Below are 17,000 nucleotides of genomic sequence, written 5' to 3'. Positions count from 1 at the left end.
TGCCCCACACATTAATAATGAAAAAGTAATTTTGGAACACTACAGCCTTAAACTTTTCCCATACCAATTCTGTAAAGGTTCTAGTAGAGAGCTAGCATTAGTATAAAATGTCCATTATCATCTACCACCAGGTCATGGTCCAACGGCTTTGGCCCAGTCAAATTTCAGAGATGAGATTATTAAGTCCCTTTCGACACGGTGTCCACTGACGACATTAACCAATATTAATAGACTTACCCTCAAATTAGCACCTATTTCATAGTTTAATACATTCTAGGTGATTGACAAGTAGTGTTTGGGGAATCTATACCTGTTCATAATAGTCTGGAGGCTCAGGGCGAGGGGGGGGGGGGTGTCCATTAAATGGGGACAAAATCAGACCCAACTGTTTTGGTTCTGTTATGCAAGATCTTTTTCGACGTTCCAATGTAAATGTACGGTGCTAAGACCACCTAAATGTAAGTTTTAAAGGCTCCTATTTTTAATTAGAACAGATTTCGCTTTAATTTTTATATTTTACGCTGATATTTATTGCTTTAAATCTTCCTAGTGTAAAAATTGGAAATTTGACCTTTTGACCCCCGGGGTCACAAACAACAAAGGTGAATTTAGCAAGTTTACTTTTTTATTCAAAGAATGATTGATTACCTTCGATCATTTTCAGCATGTTTTCAAGATATATAAGAATGTCTGCGCATTCTCTTTCAGTGCAAATGACCTCATTTGACCTTTGACCCCGAACATCTCGAAAACGACCCAACGGCGGACTGATTACCACTCGGCATCGTATTCTACGCAAAATTTTACTCTAGAAAAGTTGGGTCTGGTTTTGTGCCATTTTATGGACACCCCCCGCACTGAGCCTCCAGTCTATAATCTATCTCCGCTGACATTAACCGTGTTATATACCAGAGGCCACGATGACCCAGTATGGCGCTATGACTCAATAACCCGGAGGTCCTGGTTTCTTTCTTCGGGATTTCCCATTTTGGGTTTCCAAATCTGCAGTTGGCTTTAATTTTTAGTGTAAAAGTTATTTATAGTCGTTTTCTCCCATTCCCTTTCCCCCTTTTGCATGGCGAGTCGTTTCGACTTTTTGGTGTAGAATTGAAGAAAGGGGTTTGAATATACATTTTCTGCCTCATGACTTTGAGGTGGAAGGATAAGAGAGTTAAGATGTTGGTTACGTTGACATGTAGAACGTACAGTCAGGAGCGGATCCAGGATTTACAGAAAGGGGGCGTGCTGCTCCACTTGGGAGTGCGAAGCCCGGCCCCCGGTGGACGGACTGACGGGCAATCAACCATGTCACCAACCGGCTCGTTTCGGAGTAAATTACGACGGGAATTACTACCATTTTTAAGTATATATTTTTGTTCTCCTTTCCCGCGAGAATAATATGGGGTAAAAAAATTGTTCACCACCGCAAAAAATAGTTGTATGTTTACTTGTATGCTACTCATATGGTGAACCTCATGCATGCTTTTAAGCAAGAGGTTGCCACATGTTGCTCCATCTGTGTTAGAAAGTGTTCAAAATCCCACGAAAATTGTGTCCGAATACTGTGTCAGTATGGTAAAGTGAGAACTTATAAAAAGGAACGAAAATATAACGAAACGAAGTATCATTATTATACGCCAGGATTATACAGTCTACAAGGGATTGCATAGTAGGGTTAAGAAAATGTGTGTATACACAGGTTCTGACATCGCGCCCTACTTTTGTAAGGACTGACGAACTGGTCACGTACTTTGTAACTAACCTAACCGAGTCCCATGTTGTCTGTTCCATTTAATAGTAAATGATCAGTTATAAGATCATTTCAGAACCTGTCGAAGTATGGCATTCAGACTATCGTCATTACAGCTATGGTTCCCTGCAAGACATAAATTCTTGACATAAAAAAATCATAAACAAAATAAAAACCTATCATCGCATACCACGCTTACATCGTCGCGAAGCCACACCTCTTTGCTTGTGGGACATATCGAATATACAGCATACTCAGCAATTCATTAATGGTTTATGACGATGGGTCTTCCGAATGCCCTGACTTACCTCCACTCGGAAGGTTGACGTCAATCCAGAGTTGGATTTTAGACATGCGTATGAAGACGGCAGTGCCTCTCCAGGATGGCGAATTAAGTTGTAATAAGATTTATAAATGACGAAAGTTGTAAGTATAAATAAATACATTCTACAAATTCTGCCTTATACTATATTTCATAATAAGGAATTGTTTACAAGGTAAGATTAAACTTTAATATATATTGTCATTGTAATGTTTACATTATAGTTCTTTTTATTAATTTGACACGGACAAACAACAAAGTTACAAATCAAATTGTATGTTAGTGCCAGGGTCGTAACTAGCTCAGAGCAACGAGTGGCGGAAAGTGTTCTCAGGGGTGCTGTAAAATTGACGGACAATGTATATCTATTTTCGCCCCCCCCCCCCCAGTTACGGGCCTGGTTCGTGCCGATGAAGATAAACCCTAGGCTATTCCACCTCAACTCCCCACTTAATTTCTGATCATCATCAGCCATCTTATTTTTTTAATTCTTAAAGAGTCATGAAGGCGTTGAGAAACTTTGTAGCTGGTGGCCAGAAGATTTTATCCCGACATGGTCATAGTGATAGTCTTTCGGTTCATGATCTGAAGATGGCATCTGGTTTACCAAACCTGTCGGAACAAATGGGCCATGTGGCTTCAAATCCAACCAGCAGCATTCCTGGACCTGCAAGTCTACCTTTAATAGGAGCATTGTGGCAATATTTACCAGGAGGTAAGAGAACTTTGTTTCGCTAGTTTCCTGAAATCTGGTAGTCGAAAAAGTGAAATTGAATTGGATTTAACGTCGTACCTTTTTGTAGCAACCGGAGTGCTACTAGGGACGTTTTGCACTTAGGCGTGTCCGCATACTCCTCATCGAAACTCATTTGACAAGGGTTCCTTAACGTGCAAAAGGCGCCTCGTCATCTAAATCCGGCGTATGGTAATAGTATGATATACATAATATTTTGACGGTTGTCTTCTCCTTCATAGTGACCCGGCATCTTTAATGTATTCCGACATTTTGGTGTTTAGGTAGATTTTATGGATTGGATTTTAATGAATCTGTGAGGCGGCTTCAAGGTCTTTATGGTGATATTGTAAGAGAAGAAATAGTTCCGGGATTCACAGTTATACGCCTTTATAACCCAGAGCATTTTGTTGATGTTTATAAAGCGGAAGGAGATCTACCAACAAGGGCGCTATTTGGCATGTTAAAACGTTATAACCAGCTGTACAACCAAGACGTGCAGGGACTTCTAACAAGGTAAAAATGTTAAAATCATTACATAATTATGAGTTTAATTTTAATACGTGACTCGCAGAGAAGTTGTTGACGTACTTGGTAACCCAGATATCAGGCCCAGATTAAAGGCGTGCTAGCTGGGCTGCAGCCAGGGGCCCTAATATTAAAGGGGCCTCCAAATTAGTTCTAAAAAGAATAATGTATTTTATCTATGTGATTGTGACGGGCAATGGGCACAATATGCCCTATGGGCCCCATGCAACTTTAATCTAGTCCTGTCAGACATGCCATCATCGTATAGATGTCTTCCAACTACCACATTATGGTTTGTTATTGACAGTATCTGACTGACTCTCGGCGGACATCTATATCTTCCACTCGACTTACATGTACTAATAACACTATAGTAACAATGAGTTTGAAAACAATCACTAGAAAGTGTCCTATTTTGTTTCTCTACTCTCGCCAACACTTTTATTTGCACCCCGTCCCCTTTTCGAACACCCTGTATCCGCCCCTGTTGCCAGCCCACGAAAGTCTATAAGATAAACGCCAAAATTCTGTGGTCAGATTCTGCAAACGTATAACTATTTTACTCTTACTGTTGTGTCTAGAAAACTATCACACACGCGGTCATTGACCCAGTAATATTAACTAATCGTCTCACCACGATTCTAATCACATTAATTGTTTACAGTCAGGGTCAAGCGTGGCAGCACATGCGCCGCGAGATACAGCAGGAGATATCTTCACCACGTGCCGCGAGAGCTTACGTCAAGAACCAGATGTCAGTGGCAGAAGAGTTTCTCGAGAGATTAACAGGATTAAGAGATAAAGATGGCACAGTAACAGACTTCTTACCAGAAATATATAAGTATGTTACTGAAGGTAGGCTATTATGTTATAATTTAATTTGAGACCCGATCCGCCCCTACACACAGGCACGAACCAAACAGTTCATGATGTATACAGGGACGGATCCGGGATTTTTTACAGGAGGGGGGTTTGCCCGGTACCTGGGACAACGTATCTTTAGTGGAAAGGGGGGGGGGGTGTCTGTCCGGCCTTGAAAATTTTTGCGAAATACAGAGAGAAAACCAATTTATAAATTAATACGATGACAATGTGATCCAATTTTATTGATGCAAAGCATTAATTGTGATATTACATATTACATATGGCTATATCATTATCTCGCGCTTTGAATGCCCATCCCATCCCACCATCTGAGGAGAAAGGATAGAGCACACGACCGTGACACTTTTCTCATAAAAAGTGTTGTGTGTTATGTGGGGGGGGGGGGGGGGCGGAGTATATCCCCCTCCCCTCTGGATCTGCCCCTGGTATATAAGATAAGATCAAATAAGATAAGATAATATAAGATAAGATAAGATTTTTTATTGTATCAATGCACCCACCAAGGACAGCATACACAATAAGTAACAGTAATTTTAACTTGTGTGTTTTCAGCTATAGGAATCGTGTGTTTTGATGGTCGTTTAGGTGTTATGGATCCGGACAACACAGAAGGACAACAGTTTATTGAAGCTGTGAGCACATCACTTACGTTAACCCAGAAAGAATTATCATCCATACCGTTATATAAAATAATGAATACATCAATGTTTAATAAATACTGCCGTGCCATGAATATCATTAAAAAGTAAGTATTCAACTAAATCTCTGCATATTTCATGTGTTTATTAAAACAAAGTAATTGAATTTAATACATATTCATAGCTACTTTGGTAAATCTTTGCCAGCGCTAATAATATTTTAGGGAGTCGGGTTCAGGGGCGGATCCAGGATTTTCAGAAAAGGGGCGAGGCGGCCCTCGGTGGGCGGAATGACGGGCAATCAACCAAATCACCAACCGCCTCGTTTCGGAGTAAATTACGACGGGGATCACTACCATTTTAAATTATTTTTGTTTTCCTTTCCCACAAATTGTTCGCCACCGCAAAAATAGGGGGGGGGGGGGCTTGCGACGGGTGCGGGCCCCCCTGGGACCGCGCCTGGGTTTACTCAGTGAGTAAGACCTTTTCTCTCTAACCTGGAGGTGTCGGATTCGCCCCCGGTGTTACCCGAGAATATAGGAATTTTCCGGCACGGTTTCACCATGTCAGTGGTGCAGGACGCAGGGTCTGACAAAGATAATGTCTAGTCGGACGAAAAACCGAGGTCCCGTGTACACATTGGTGTGCACGTAAAAGAACCTTTGACAGTTGAAATCCGAAAATAGAGTAGGCTATACCACCGATCTCCGGGCCAAAAAATCACTCATCATAGTTCATCTCAGCTCAGTCCGTTCTTAAAAGTGAGACGTTAAACCTCATTTCATGTCATTTACATAATATACAATCATGTCCATAATATACCTTCGATGAAGGCAGTTGGTTTCAGAAAACGCCATTCATTTGAATTCGCAATTATTCAAAGGTCATAGCAAATAAATATTAGCTTATGTTTGTTTTCAGTTTATCTGAGAAATATATGGATGCAGCATTTAAAAAGCCATTTGAAGATGATTCGCTGAATCTAGTTCAACATCTTACCTATAAGTCTAAATTATCCTATAGACAAGTCTTTACGTTTCTGAGTGAAATATTCTTTGGTGGAATAGATTCAGTGAGTTGAAGAACGTTTTCTTATTAAAATGGCCGTCACTAGCTGTCCTGTTCTTGGTTTGTTTGGTCTCAGACTAGCAATTATTTGCCCATTGACTTCAATGTTAAATGGCTGTAACATCACAGGCTGTAGCTTTTTGCTCAACATTCCGTTGGTTCCAATCTTTATAGGGACAATGGGGACAACGTTTGGCAATCTCCTCATCATAATAGTGGGTTGACCATTTAGATTTTTTGCTACGCGGATTTGAAGTTGACTGGGGTGAAAATCTGACTTCCGACACAATGATTGCTCTGCAGAAGGACACTTTACACCCCCTATCCCTCCGCTGTAATATCATCAGTATTACCCAAAACTGCTATGAAATTGCAAATTTGATCCCTTTTCTCCAATTCTAGACCAAAAAGTCAACCCAAAAATGCAGGAAGAGGGGAGAAAAAAATTAAGGGAAAAATTGTCTATTTATAACTCGCACTACATTACTAGTCTTAGCCCGTTTGCTTTTTTAGAGTAGCCCCCCCTCCCTCTTATATCTGCTGTCAGACCCTCGGACGCCTACTGTTTTGCTACAGATAGCAAACTGCATATTACAAAAAAACAGTATTTAAATCTCGATAAATAGTCTTTGAAATAAAATAGATCCCATCTAAATCCAATTTCACTCGTGAACCGTTCTTTTATCGTGATATACCAAGGGTTGCTAATATGCTATAATTGGCGTTGCAATAAACGATTGTTTCTATTTCTTTCTGTTGGAGAGCCTGGGTGGTTCATTGGGTGGAATAATATCCGAGGGCCCGTGTACACATTGACGTGCACGTAAAAGAACCCTTGGAGCCAAAAAGTACAACGTTAAGCGTCATTTAACTGTATTTCTATGTCTTTCAGACTGGTCATTGCTTGGCATTTTCTCTCCACGCGCTGTCACGACACCCGGAAGTTCAACAGAAAGTATATGATGAGATTAAATCCTTATCACCACGTGACATTAATAATGGTGCTTTAGATCACACATCTTATCTTAGAGCTTTCCTTAAAGAAACATTAAGGTAGGTTTATTTCTAGTCACCGTAAAACTGAAAGAGACACAATGGCACACTTTGTTTCAGGGGTCTACCCTTGTCAGTGGTGCCGGATGGAGGGCCTGACAAGGGCAGCTGTCCAGTCGTTCGGACGAAAAAGCGAGGTCCCGTGTATACATTGGCAAAATGCACAGGTGGTGCTGGCTTGTTTATCCCAATTATATCTACAAATGATGCCGAGTGTTGACAAATTTTAATTAATCTCATATTTGTAAATACTGAACGGAATTGAACCATTATTGGGCGGATATTCCTTTTAGAGATCTCGCTGTCCTGGAGATCGTGTGTTCGATACCTGCATTGGCCGAGGAAGTTCATCTTGATTTTCCGACGTGGTTACCCTATGTTAGTCGTGCCGGATATATACATTGGCTTGCATGTAAGAGATCACTTTGCATTTGGAATTCGATATAAGAGTAGGCCAGAGTGCCGCTATCCGAGCAAATTTCCCTCACAACATACTGTATCAACGCTATTAGCATATTCTGAAATTCATTGCTTTATAATCATTTGTTCGGCCAGTGTCAAATATGCTACAAATCGACTGTAGTCTGTCCCACACGGCCCAAAATTTCTCGAAGGGACCTCTTACCCCTGCCCAAGCCACCGACAACCCAGCCAACACATAGACTCAATAAAATTTTGGGTTCTTGTTCCCCATGGATGAGATGTAAAGTTTCTTTAAATTAACGACGATTCGAACTGCTATAATACCGAAATTTCAGAACATAGGACATGGGGAATGAGGATGGGGCCTACAAAAAAAGGGTCACAGGTATTTTTGGGGGCCTTAGATAATAAAGATACGTAAAGAGGAATTTTGTTATTTTATAGAATGTATCCTGTAGCACCTGGTTTAGGTCGAACAACATCAAAACCAACAACTATTGCTGGATATCACATCCCAGCACAGGTAATATATTACTTCACATAAATTATTTCATCAAATATGATAAAAGCTCACTTATATTACGGCATACGTTTAATACAATGCCTAATGGTTGTTTCGTAGGGTTGTTGCAAAGTTGGAGAATATTTTATTTGCAAGGATTTAAGACTTTACATAAGTCTGAGAAACAAATATGTTTGGTCAATAGTCTTAGTTGTCCAGAGACATTGATTCTTAGTTTCCCATAGACATAACAACTAATTCTGTGACTGACGCGACAAGCGAGACTAGTGCCACAAACTAAGAGGCATTTAGATAATGTCGGCGATGCATCGTACAGTTCTTTGTCATTGCACCTAAGAATCAAGAACCATCGCTAAATTTCAACTTTTCAGTACAAATGAATAAGAGAGAGAGAGAGAGAGAGAGAGAGAGAGAGAGAGAGGGGGGGGTAGCACTCGACACAAACTAGGTCGTTTCGGGACTTACATATGGTTCAGTTTCATTTCAATAATTCGCTTGCATGTAAGGGTCTTTAAACCGGAGGACCCGGAAAAACCGAAGTGGTTGGACAGGCGGCCCTACATCTTATCACGTACAAGCGGAGAATCAAAACCACGCCACTTGACTCAATGAGACCTTCTGATCCAAAACGCACGCGTAAACCATTCGACCACCCATACAAACCACGCGAATTGACTTAATGGCAGACCTTCTCATCCAACGCGCACGGGTTAACTATTCGGCTACCCAACCCCCACAAACGAATAACCCCTGGAACTGGGTGAGTGGGTTGAACGACACCACGGATAGAAAATGATGAATTAGATATTTAATCATAAACAGAAATATGTCTTACATTTTTTTACTCCGTTGTCGTGGATGGGCAGGTGGATGGGTGCAGGACGAGATCTATCAAGGGCTTTTCATTTAGATGCAAGTGTTGAAATTTTGCGACTGTCCCTTTGCACAGCGAAGCTTTCTGTGCAATATGTTTATTTTTAACGCCTGCCTTCACAGCGTGATATTGTAGACAAACTACGAAGCTTTAAATCTGTTCTGACATGCCCATTGCGAAATGTTATTATAAAAAAACACCAATAATTACATTTTGCGAATTTGTTATACAACAACTTGACTATTGGTTTGTTTTGATTTTTCTTTACAATTTCGTTTTTTTTTTCAGACTAATATTGTTCTTCACTATGATATGGCTGGCAAAAACGGACAATATATAGCTGAACCGGAGAGTTTCAAACCTGAGAGGTGGTTGAGAACAAATAAAACCAACGCATTTCCTTATGTAGCCGTTCCATTTGGTTTTGGACCACGTTCCTGTCCGGCAAGAAGATTAGCATCCCAAGAAGTTTCTCTCATTCTAATAAAGGTTTGTTTGTTTTTAAACAAATTAAAATTTGTTTGAAATGAAATGTATTTTGACATCTTGTTTTTATGCACCATCATCCAGTTAGATACAATCTGATTAAAATACAGATCTATATTTCGTTTCGTTTTTTTATACTTTTGATGGCGTACACTACATGAAGACCCCCCCCCCCCCCCGGTTGTAGTGATAGAGGTCATACGAGCGGCTTTTGACCCTATGGCGTAAGACATTGATTAATCAAACAGCGTTGACGTTTCTAGTGGTTTACCCACAGTTCCGTGCGCAGTAACAGATCGCTTCATTGGTTAATCCCCACATTGACCAGAACGCGGCTTATATAACAACTCTTCCAGATCCTAGTGTAGTGAAGACAAGTAAAACGAAATTTTGAACTGAACTGAGGATGCTAGTTTAATAAGGTAAGGTGGACGAGTGCCATTTCACACAATCTGCCAAAAATAGTATTTTTGCATATTTTTAGACCAGAAAACTAAAATTGACACAAACTGTGATAAAAGGTATCAGAACGATAAAAAGGAACAAGTTGTTAAGAAAATCTGCTAAAATGGATTTATTTGAAAAAATCAAATGATTTTATTTAAAAACAAGGGCACTTGTCCACCTTATTGCACTAGGCACTAGCATCCTCAAAAACAAGGGCACTTGTCCACCTTATTGCACTAGGCACTAGCATCCTCAAAAACAAGGGCACTTGTCCACCTTATTGCACTAGGCACTAGCATCCTCAAAAACAAGGGCACTTGTCCACCTTATTGCACTAGGCACTAGCATCCTCAAAAACAAGGGCACTCGTCCACCTTATTGCACTAGGCACTAGCATCCTCAAAAACAAGGGCACTTGTCCACCTTATTGCACTAGGCACTAGCATCCTCAATTATACACAGGACCTGAGTGTTTCGTCCCATGCGAACGAAAAGACATTTCTTCTTGCCAGGACCTCTGACAAGGGGAAAACCGGAATGGAAAATGGCCCTGAATTAACAAAACATTCTCAAACTTTAGTTAATAATTTTTCACAATTATTCGCCTTATCTTAACTAAAACCTTTGTTGTTTTAATGTATTAAAAACATCAATAAGAAACTATGTGCAAAGTGTTGTGTTTCTGGATCAAATATATTTCTCATAAACAGTGGTTGAAAGTTCAGGTAATTCTTAACTTAAGTCTGAGAATTCTTTGTGAACTAAGGGGGCCCGGTCAGCTACGACGAACGACGAAGACGCCCCGTTATGACTACGTTGTTTCAGAAATCGAATATCTTTAATAACTAGATATCAACTTATACTTACAGATTTTACAAAGGTTTGAAATTGCTGAAAGTAAAAAAGATCTACCAATAAAGATGCAATTCTTGAATGCTCCAGCAGAACCAGTATCCTATACATTTAAAGAAAGACAGACGTGAACTATAAACTATGTTCCATCATCTATGATTGAAATTTGTATTGAATTTCGTCAAGAGAGAGACCGGAAGCTTAAATGAATAAGCATGGTTCAGCCATGTTATCTAAATATCACGACCATATGCTTGAGTTTAAGAGCTTGAGAAATACTAGAAAATAATCTTTCAGAAATTAACTGGTTGGATTAAAGATGCATTATGTAAGATTTAGATAAATAGCTGCCCGCACCTGCTAAAATAATTCTAAAATAGATAATATTAGAAATGAATATATTGCATATTTCAGTCAATTTTCTTTATTCTGGGTGAAGTTATGTGTGTTTGAAGTTTTGACAATATTGTCGCGATTTTCAAGTACTTTTGTGACGTTATTAAACAAAGTCTCGATTATCCACTTTACATGAAATTATTAAATGGCGATCTGGTTTTAATCCATTAAAAATCACGGACATCCGATAGTCTTGAGGGTTTATTATGGGCTTGTCATATGAATAACTGTCTAATTAATTTGAAGCCACGTCAAAGACCCGCAATAGGCAAATTGGGCTCTTACATGACGCATCTTTAAATAAATTTAGTCTTTGCAACATTAGTAGTAGTACATGTAGTTCCTTGGTCGTTTTACGCCGGCTTCCACAATGTCGCATTTAAGAGTGACGAAGCTTGCTCCTGCATTTTAGAATATGATTTTTCAACCAATAGAATGTGTAATTTTTTTTTATGGACAATGTCTTGATGACTGCCTTGTATTATAACAAGCTGGATGAAGGTACCGACAAGTTTTATTTGTATGTACCGATGTCAATCTAGTTAAAATTAGATGTCGTTTATTGTCTTGAAATTATTCCGTATTGTCAAATTCAAAAAAAAAAAAAAATAAATAAATAAATAAACGAAGAGAAATTGGAGTCTAATTTTAATAAGACTGTGGCTTTATTAAAGTATGCTTATGGCTTTTATTGGAAATATAAATCCTTTATTAAAATAATATGTAATTATGAAATTTGTACTAGAAATAGGCATCAATTGTGTCGGCACCGTCTATGAGATTTGGCGATCGTTTGATTGGCATTTAAATAATATGTAATTGTGAAATATAAATTGTTATATTTAAATAATATGTAACCGTGATTCATAATATTTATTGTTTTGTTGTATTTCTTACTTTTCTTATTTTAATAAAATTATGACACACATATATATACATGAATACTTTATTATTTGTTTAGGATATTCTACAACGTATATTTTTAAAGAGGCGTTGTTATGAATGAGATTAATTTTGGAACAATATCTTAATCAAAATAAACATAGACACCCCACCCTCCTTTAGCCAAACATTGTTCTCATAAGAGTCACGTGTTTTCAACGGGCGTTGTTTAAACTCCCTCCAAATCTGTGCAAAATGAGTACGACTGGTATATTGAAGCTAATACGAATATATCTCAGCAATAGCTTGGTAGATAATTATATCCCAAATTTTGCAAAAAGTCTAATGAGAGAGAGAGAGAGAGAGAGAGAGAGATGGGGTTTAACGTCCACTCGACACAAACTAGGTCATTTCGGGACTAACATATGGTTTAATTTTATTTCAATAATTCGCTTGCGTGTAGGGGTCTTTAGCAGTGGGAGGAAACCGGAGGGCCCGGAGAAAACCCACGAGGTTGGACAGGCGACCCTACTCCTTGTCACGTACAACCGGGGATTCGAAACCACGCCAGCTGACTCAATGACAGACCGTATGATACAGCGCAGCACGCACATGCAAACCATTCGGCCATCTAACTTGAACTTAGTCAAACCACGTTAAATTGAAAGAATATTATTTTTACCGGCCTAAAAGCGACAAAACCTCTTTAAAAGAAAATAATTAGATCTATAAATTAAATATAAAAATTTAAGAATATACTAATTTATCACAAAACTCCGAAACATAATTACAAGACATAATTATTCAATATAAATTTTATTATGATACGTAAATCCATTATCGTGTGTTCTATTCTTCAATCGCATCATGGCATAAGAACACTAATTCCACGATCCCATACACCACCCAATATCAAGAACATCAGATCCTCGGATCCCCGTCTGCAAACATCGTCCCAAAACAATAATCAAACATTGCCCTTCTCACAACGCTCTTCAACAAACATCAAAGTCATGCCTAGGACAGCCATTTTGTGTCCGTTCATTAATTTTTGACAAATACCTCCATGCAGTGCCAATCCCTGCTTATCAAAGCGATTTAAATGCAAATCATATTTTGTTTTTAGGTTCCGTTGTGTCAACAGTATAAAGAAGACATGCGTCGTCCTGAACTAGCAGCATAAGGTCGTATTCTCAGCTCTTCCACAATACTCGGTCTCGGTCTTCCAGTACCATTCATCAGACTGATTCCGTGGCTTCCCTGACGTCTTAATACTCGATTTATCAGGTCTTTAAAGCCATTCCGGAAGTTCTCGTTAAATCCACCATAGAGAATAGGGTTGACAGCGGTGTTGGTGTACATTAAGATTATCGAGGTGAAGTAAAATGGGGTATACCACATTGGTAGCTGTAATAAATAAATAATAAATAAAAATAAAAATTTTCTATGAAACGCTATATAAAATAAAACTTCAATTAATTAAGAAATTCTCGATTTTCACATTCGCAAGCCATAATATTTTATCATTTTAATGACAAAATGTTATGGCTTACAAATTTGAAAATTAATTAAAATCAGTTTTTAATCATATTAATTGTTGAATATAGCAGTGGGTCTTTAGCAGTGGGAAGAAACCGGGGAACCCGCGCCACTTGATTCAATGACAGACCTTATGATCTAAAGCGCACGCGTTAGACTAGTAAACCACTCAATCGCCTAATGGAAGCTATAAAAAAATAACTAACCCGTTCTGATTGTTCTTCACGATAAAGTTCATACAGTTTTGTTATTTGAAATGGAACTGTACAGATCATAAATACAATCAACACCGAAAATAACATCTTTACAACCTGAAGATATAAACTATTGTTATTCGACACCGAAAATAACATCTTTACAACCTGAAGATATAAACATTGTTATTCGACACCGAAAATAACATCTTTACAACCTGAAGATATAAACATTGTTATTCAAATGGATCACTTCTAATGCATCATTAGAAAGATTACATTCCTAACGAATAACCCGCGGATAAATCCATTCTGCACATAGAGAGCCACCTACTTCGTACTTCTCAAGCGGAGCTAACTGTAGACAGTTTAGTATGGGATAGATCTCGATCCACCCATCCACTTGCTCATCACCTTCGAGTAAGAACATGTTGATACCGAAAGTTATTTATCATTTTCTAACCGTGGTGTCGTTCAATCTACTCATTCAGTTCTGAGGGTTATTGTGAAATTGCGAAGATCTTATTCATCCACCATAGCCTTTACAATAATATATTTGTTTTACTGTCGAAATGTGCGAATGGTCAGGACTTATGCCTTCAAACACGCGGATGGAGGGGGCAATACAATCCAGATACACTTACCCCAGCACAGCCAGATCAGGGCATCCGGGATCGATTGTCGGGCTTTGTAGCACAAATACCCATCATGCCGACGTTAAGAAAAATTAAATAGATATGTATAGCCCCCAGACACACCCGCCATCCCTTCGACCCCTCTCCTTGGGCGTGACTGTAGATGTTGCACTTACCTTACTTTTAGAACGTCTTTGTATAGCAGATAACGAGAGTTCACCACTACTGGGTACAACTCTATTAAACCTTAAATTCAGTATAATGATGGTATAGAGAATGGTCATCACTATCATTGGTACCCAGTTTAATACTACAGATACCATCGTCCAGAAAGCTCTCTTAGACGTCAGACCATTATCACACTTCTCCTTAATGGTATAAGTCGGCCATACATCGGTACAAAACTTCTCCACATAATTCTTCCATGTTCTTTCCTTGTAAGTGTAGGTGAACAATGGCGCCGATCCTACAGCAATGGCGGACAACCAGATACCAATAACCATGACGCTGACTTTACGTTGAGTAACTCGAGCATTCAGTGGATAGATAATGGCAAAGAAACGATCCCCAGCTATAACCAGAAGGGTAAAAGTGCTAGCGCACATAGCCGTTACTGAAAAGAACCGAAATAAATTGAAATTAAAGTGGATTTAACGTATAGGGCTAAGGAAGACGGGCATAAACCACATCGTGTACTAAGGGGGTGGGGGTACGTTCACACCAATGCGTACCCGGGACCTCATGTTTCCGTTCCGAGTAGACGTGATTCTTTGCCAGGTCCTATTTTCTGCACCACTAACATTTGGAAACCACGCCCGAAAATTCTGAGGAACTTTTTCGGCCACACCGGGAGCGCCACCGAGTCACCGTGCTTCCCTTTTGATTCCTCGCTAAAAAGAATCAAATGAGAACTTCTTGAAGCAATGACAACATCAGACATCTTTGTATCTTATTTTTTTGTGAGACTCGACGTTATTTCCTGTATGTTTTTCCCTGTCGAACTAAATGTCTATAGTCCATTTCTATATTCTAACGAAAGATAGACAATGACGACAATTATTAAAATGTAGAAAAATCGTGGACCATCTTAATTAAGTACTTTTTTTCTAAAAAAGAAGAAATTACTTTGCTACAAAAAGCCGCCATTTTTCAGCACAAAGATCAGATTTCTGTTACAATGATAAAATTTGTCCAATCCGGTTAGTGATCATTATCCAAACTAGGTTTAACAATGATCTGAGTATTTGAAACAACTTACCTTGCAAAAATGCATTGAATTTGCACAGAAATTCTCCAAGTACCCACGTATTAGTGACGTCATCAACGACAACTATCCACATAGGAAAACTCGCCATGAAGAGATCTGCTATGGCGAGGTTAACTATATATAAGTTGGTCGTTGTCCGCATTTTCTTCGACTGCAGCACAATCATAATAACTAGAACATTGCCAATTAAAGCCATCAGTTCTAGCAGTATCACCACGCCTATCTTCAAACACAATTCCCATGTCTCAATCTCTTTTTGTTTCCCAGGGAATTCAATCATACTTAGGTCTATCTCAGTCTGTGATGGACACTTCATGTTAACGGTTAAATATTACTGTTTTAAGTGCAGAATATATGTAAACTCTAGTTAAAGGAAGTCATCATTATATGTTCATAACATCATATCAATGAATCATTATTCAGTTGAACTACCAAAGGTTAACGGCTAAAAAATACTGTTTGCAGTTCAGAATATAATATATAAACTAGTTAAAGGAATTCATTCATATAATTCGCTGTAGTTCTAGTCCAATAAACTACTAATGAAGTTATTTAATGTTAGATCAGAAATCACCGTATCTCCAATAAGAAAAGTTGAATGAAGGTTATCCTAGAACATATAATATTAGAGCTGAATCTGACATGTTGCACCAAATAAAGAAAACAAATCAAGCTGGTTCATATTGTACTCTTGAGGCATTATCCCTAACCACATAGATTCAACGTTCCACTAACGCTTGATGTCGAAACTGTCCCTGAGTTTGTTCACAATTTATATTTAGAAAATACAAAAAATATAAAAAGAATTGTTCTTTGAAGTTCGTACGCAATAACTAGATTTCTAAAACTGATTTTATGTCATGACTAAACGTCTTCCAAGATTATTTGAAGTCCACGGACCTGTCTGTTCTCATAGACCATCTCGTCTGTGTGTTGATGATACTGATCTATCAATGGGGGTTAGTGAAACTTTTTGTGTCTGAGAGAAATCTGAATAAGTTAAGTATCGTAAATTAATTTTCTTCTATATATTATTCTGTCGTTCAGAAATATTACAAAGACGCCATTTTACAATAAGTGTGGGATTCGCGCACCTGTTAAGTCAGAGATGAAAGGTGTTGAGAAGTGAAATACCGGGTTTAAACAATGTGTCAATCATAAACAATCTAACTGTAAACAAATATTGTCATTAGAATTGATAAATAAATACGTTGAACTTGCGGTTTATAGATTATTCCCCTCTCGGTGCCAGGACGATCGGTGAACTAAAGTCATCAGACCTGATAACAGGAAGGTTATAACAAAAAAAATCCGCCTCTTTTATTTATTGGTCTTTAGTGGTCCAGTATCGATACTGGAAGTATTAAAGTCCCATTGCGTCATACGAATCCCTTGCAAACTGACCGGCATTGTTTTCTCTTGTCAGTGGTGCAGGACGGAGGGCCTGATTAGGACACCTGTCTAGTCATTCGGATGGGACAAAAAATCGAGGTTCCGTGAACACA

The 17,000-nt window shown here is 38.6% G+C and overlaps 2 protein-coding genes across 2 annotated transcripts; one reads left to right on the top strand and one right to left on the bottom strand.

Annotated features, from left to right (window-relative positions):
* Positions 1 to 3,186: 3,186 nt before the first annotated feature.
* Positions 3,187 to 6,981, top strand: LOC126824268 (probable cytochrome P450 12d1 distal, mitochondrial). Its single transcript, XM_056101698.1, has 4 exons — positions 3,187 to 3,321; positions 3,998 to 4,188; positions 4,771 to 4,963; positions 6,834 to 6,981. Exons 1-4 carry the CDS (start codon positions 3,266 to 3,268, stop codon positions 6,979 to 6,981), a joined length of 588 nt encoding a protein of 195 aa, XP_055957673.1. The 5' UTR covers positions 3,187 to 3,265.
* A 5,802-nt stretch (positions 6,982 to 12,783) lies between these two features.
* On the bottom strand, positions 12,784 to 15,811 carry LOC126824267 (trissin receptor-like). Its single transcript, XM_050553465.1, has 4 exons — positions 15,487 to 15,811; positions 14,405 to 14,841; positions 13,606 to 13,710; positions 12,784 to 13,267 (listed from the first exon to the last, which is right to left on the bottom strand). Exons 1-4 carry the CDS (start codon positions 15,809 to 15,811, stop codon positions 12,998 to 13,000), a joined length of 1,137 nt encoding a protein of 378 aa, XP_050409422.1. The 3' UTR covers positions 12,784 to 12,997.
* Between the last annotated feature and the right edge of the window lie 1,189 nt (positions 15,812 to 17,000).

This window comes from Patella vulgata, chromosome 6, assembly GCF_932274485.2.
Source record: "Patella vulgata chromosome 6, xgPatVulg1.2, whole genome shotgun sequence".
NCBI classification, from domain to species: Eukaryota; Metazoa; Mollusca; class Gastropoda; family Patellidae; genus Patella; species Patella vulgata.
This window is presented reverse-complemented; position numbering and strand designations above follow the sequence as displayed.

Bases quoted from the DNA above. Each gene is read 5' to 3' on its own strand.
- LOC126824268 (XM_056101698.1), top strand. From the start codon at position 3,266: ATGTTAAAACGTTATAACCAGCTGTACAACCAAGACGTGCAGGGACTT. The intron at 3,322-3,997 runs GTAAAAATGTTA...AATTGTTTACAG, and splicing joins GTGCAGGGACTTCTAACAAG to TCAGGGTCAAGCGTGGCAGC. The intron at 4,189-4,770 runs GTAGGCTATTAT...GTGTGTTTTCAG, and splicing joins ATATAAGTATGTTACTGAAG to CTATAGGAATCGTGTGTTTT.
- LOC126824267 (XM_050553465.1), bottom strand. From the start codon at position 15,811: ATGAAGTGTCCATCACAGACTGAGATAGACCTAAGTATGATTGAATTC. The intron at 14,842-15,486 runs GTAAGTTGTTTC...GGTTCTTTTCAG, and splicing joins ATTCAATGCATTTTTGCAAG to TAACGGCTATGTGCGCTAGC. The intron at 13,711-14,404 runs GTAAGTGCAACA...TTATATCTTCAG, and splicing joins AAAGACGTTCTAAAAGTAAG to GTTGTAAAGATGTTATTTTC.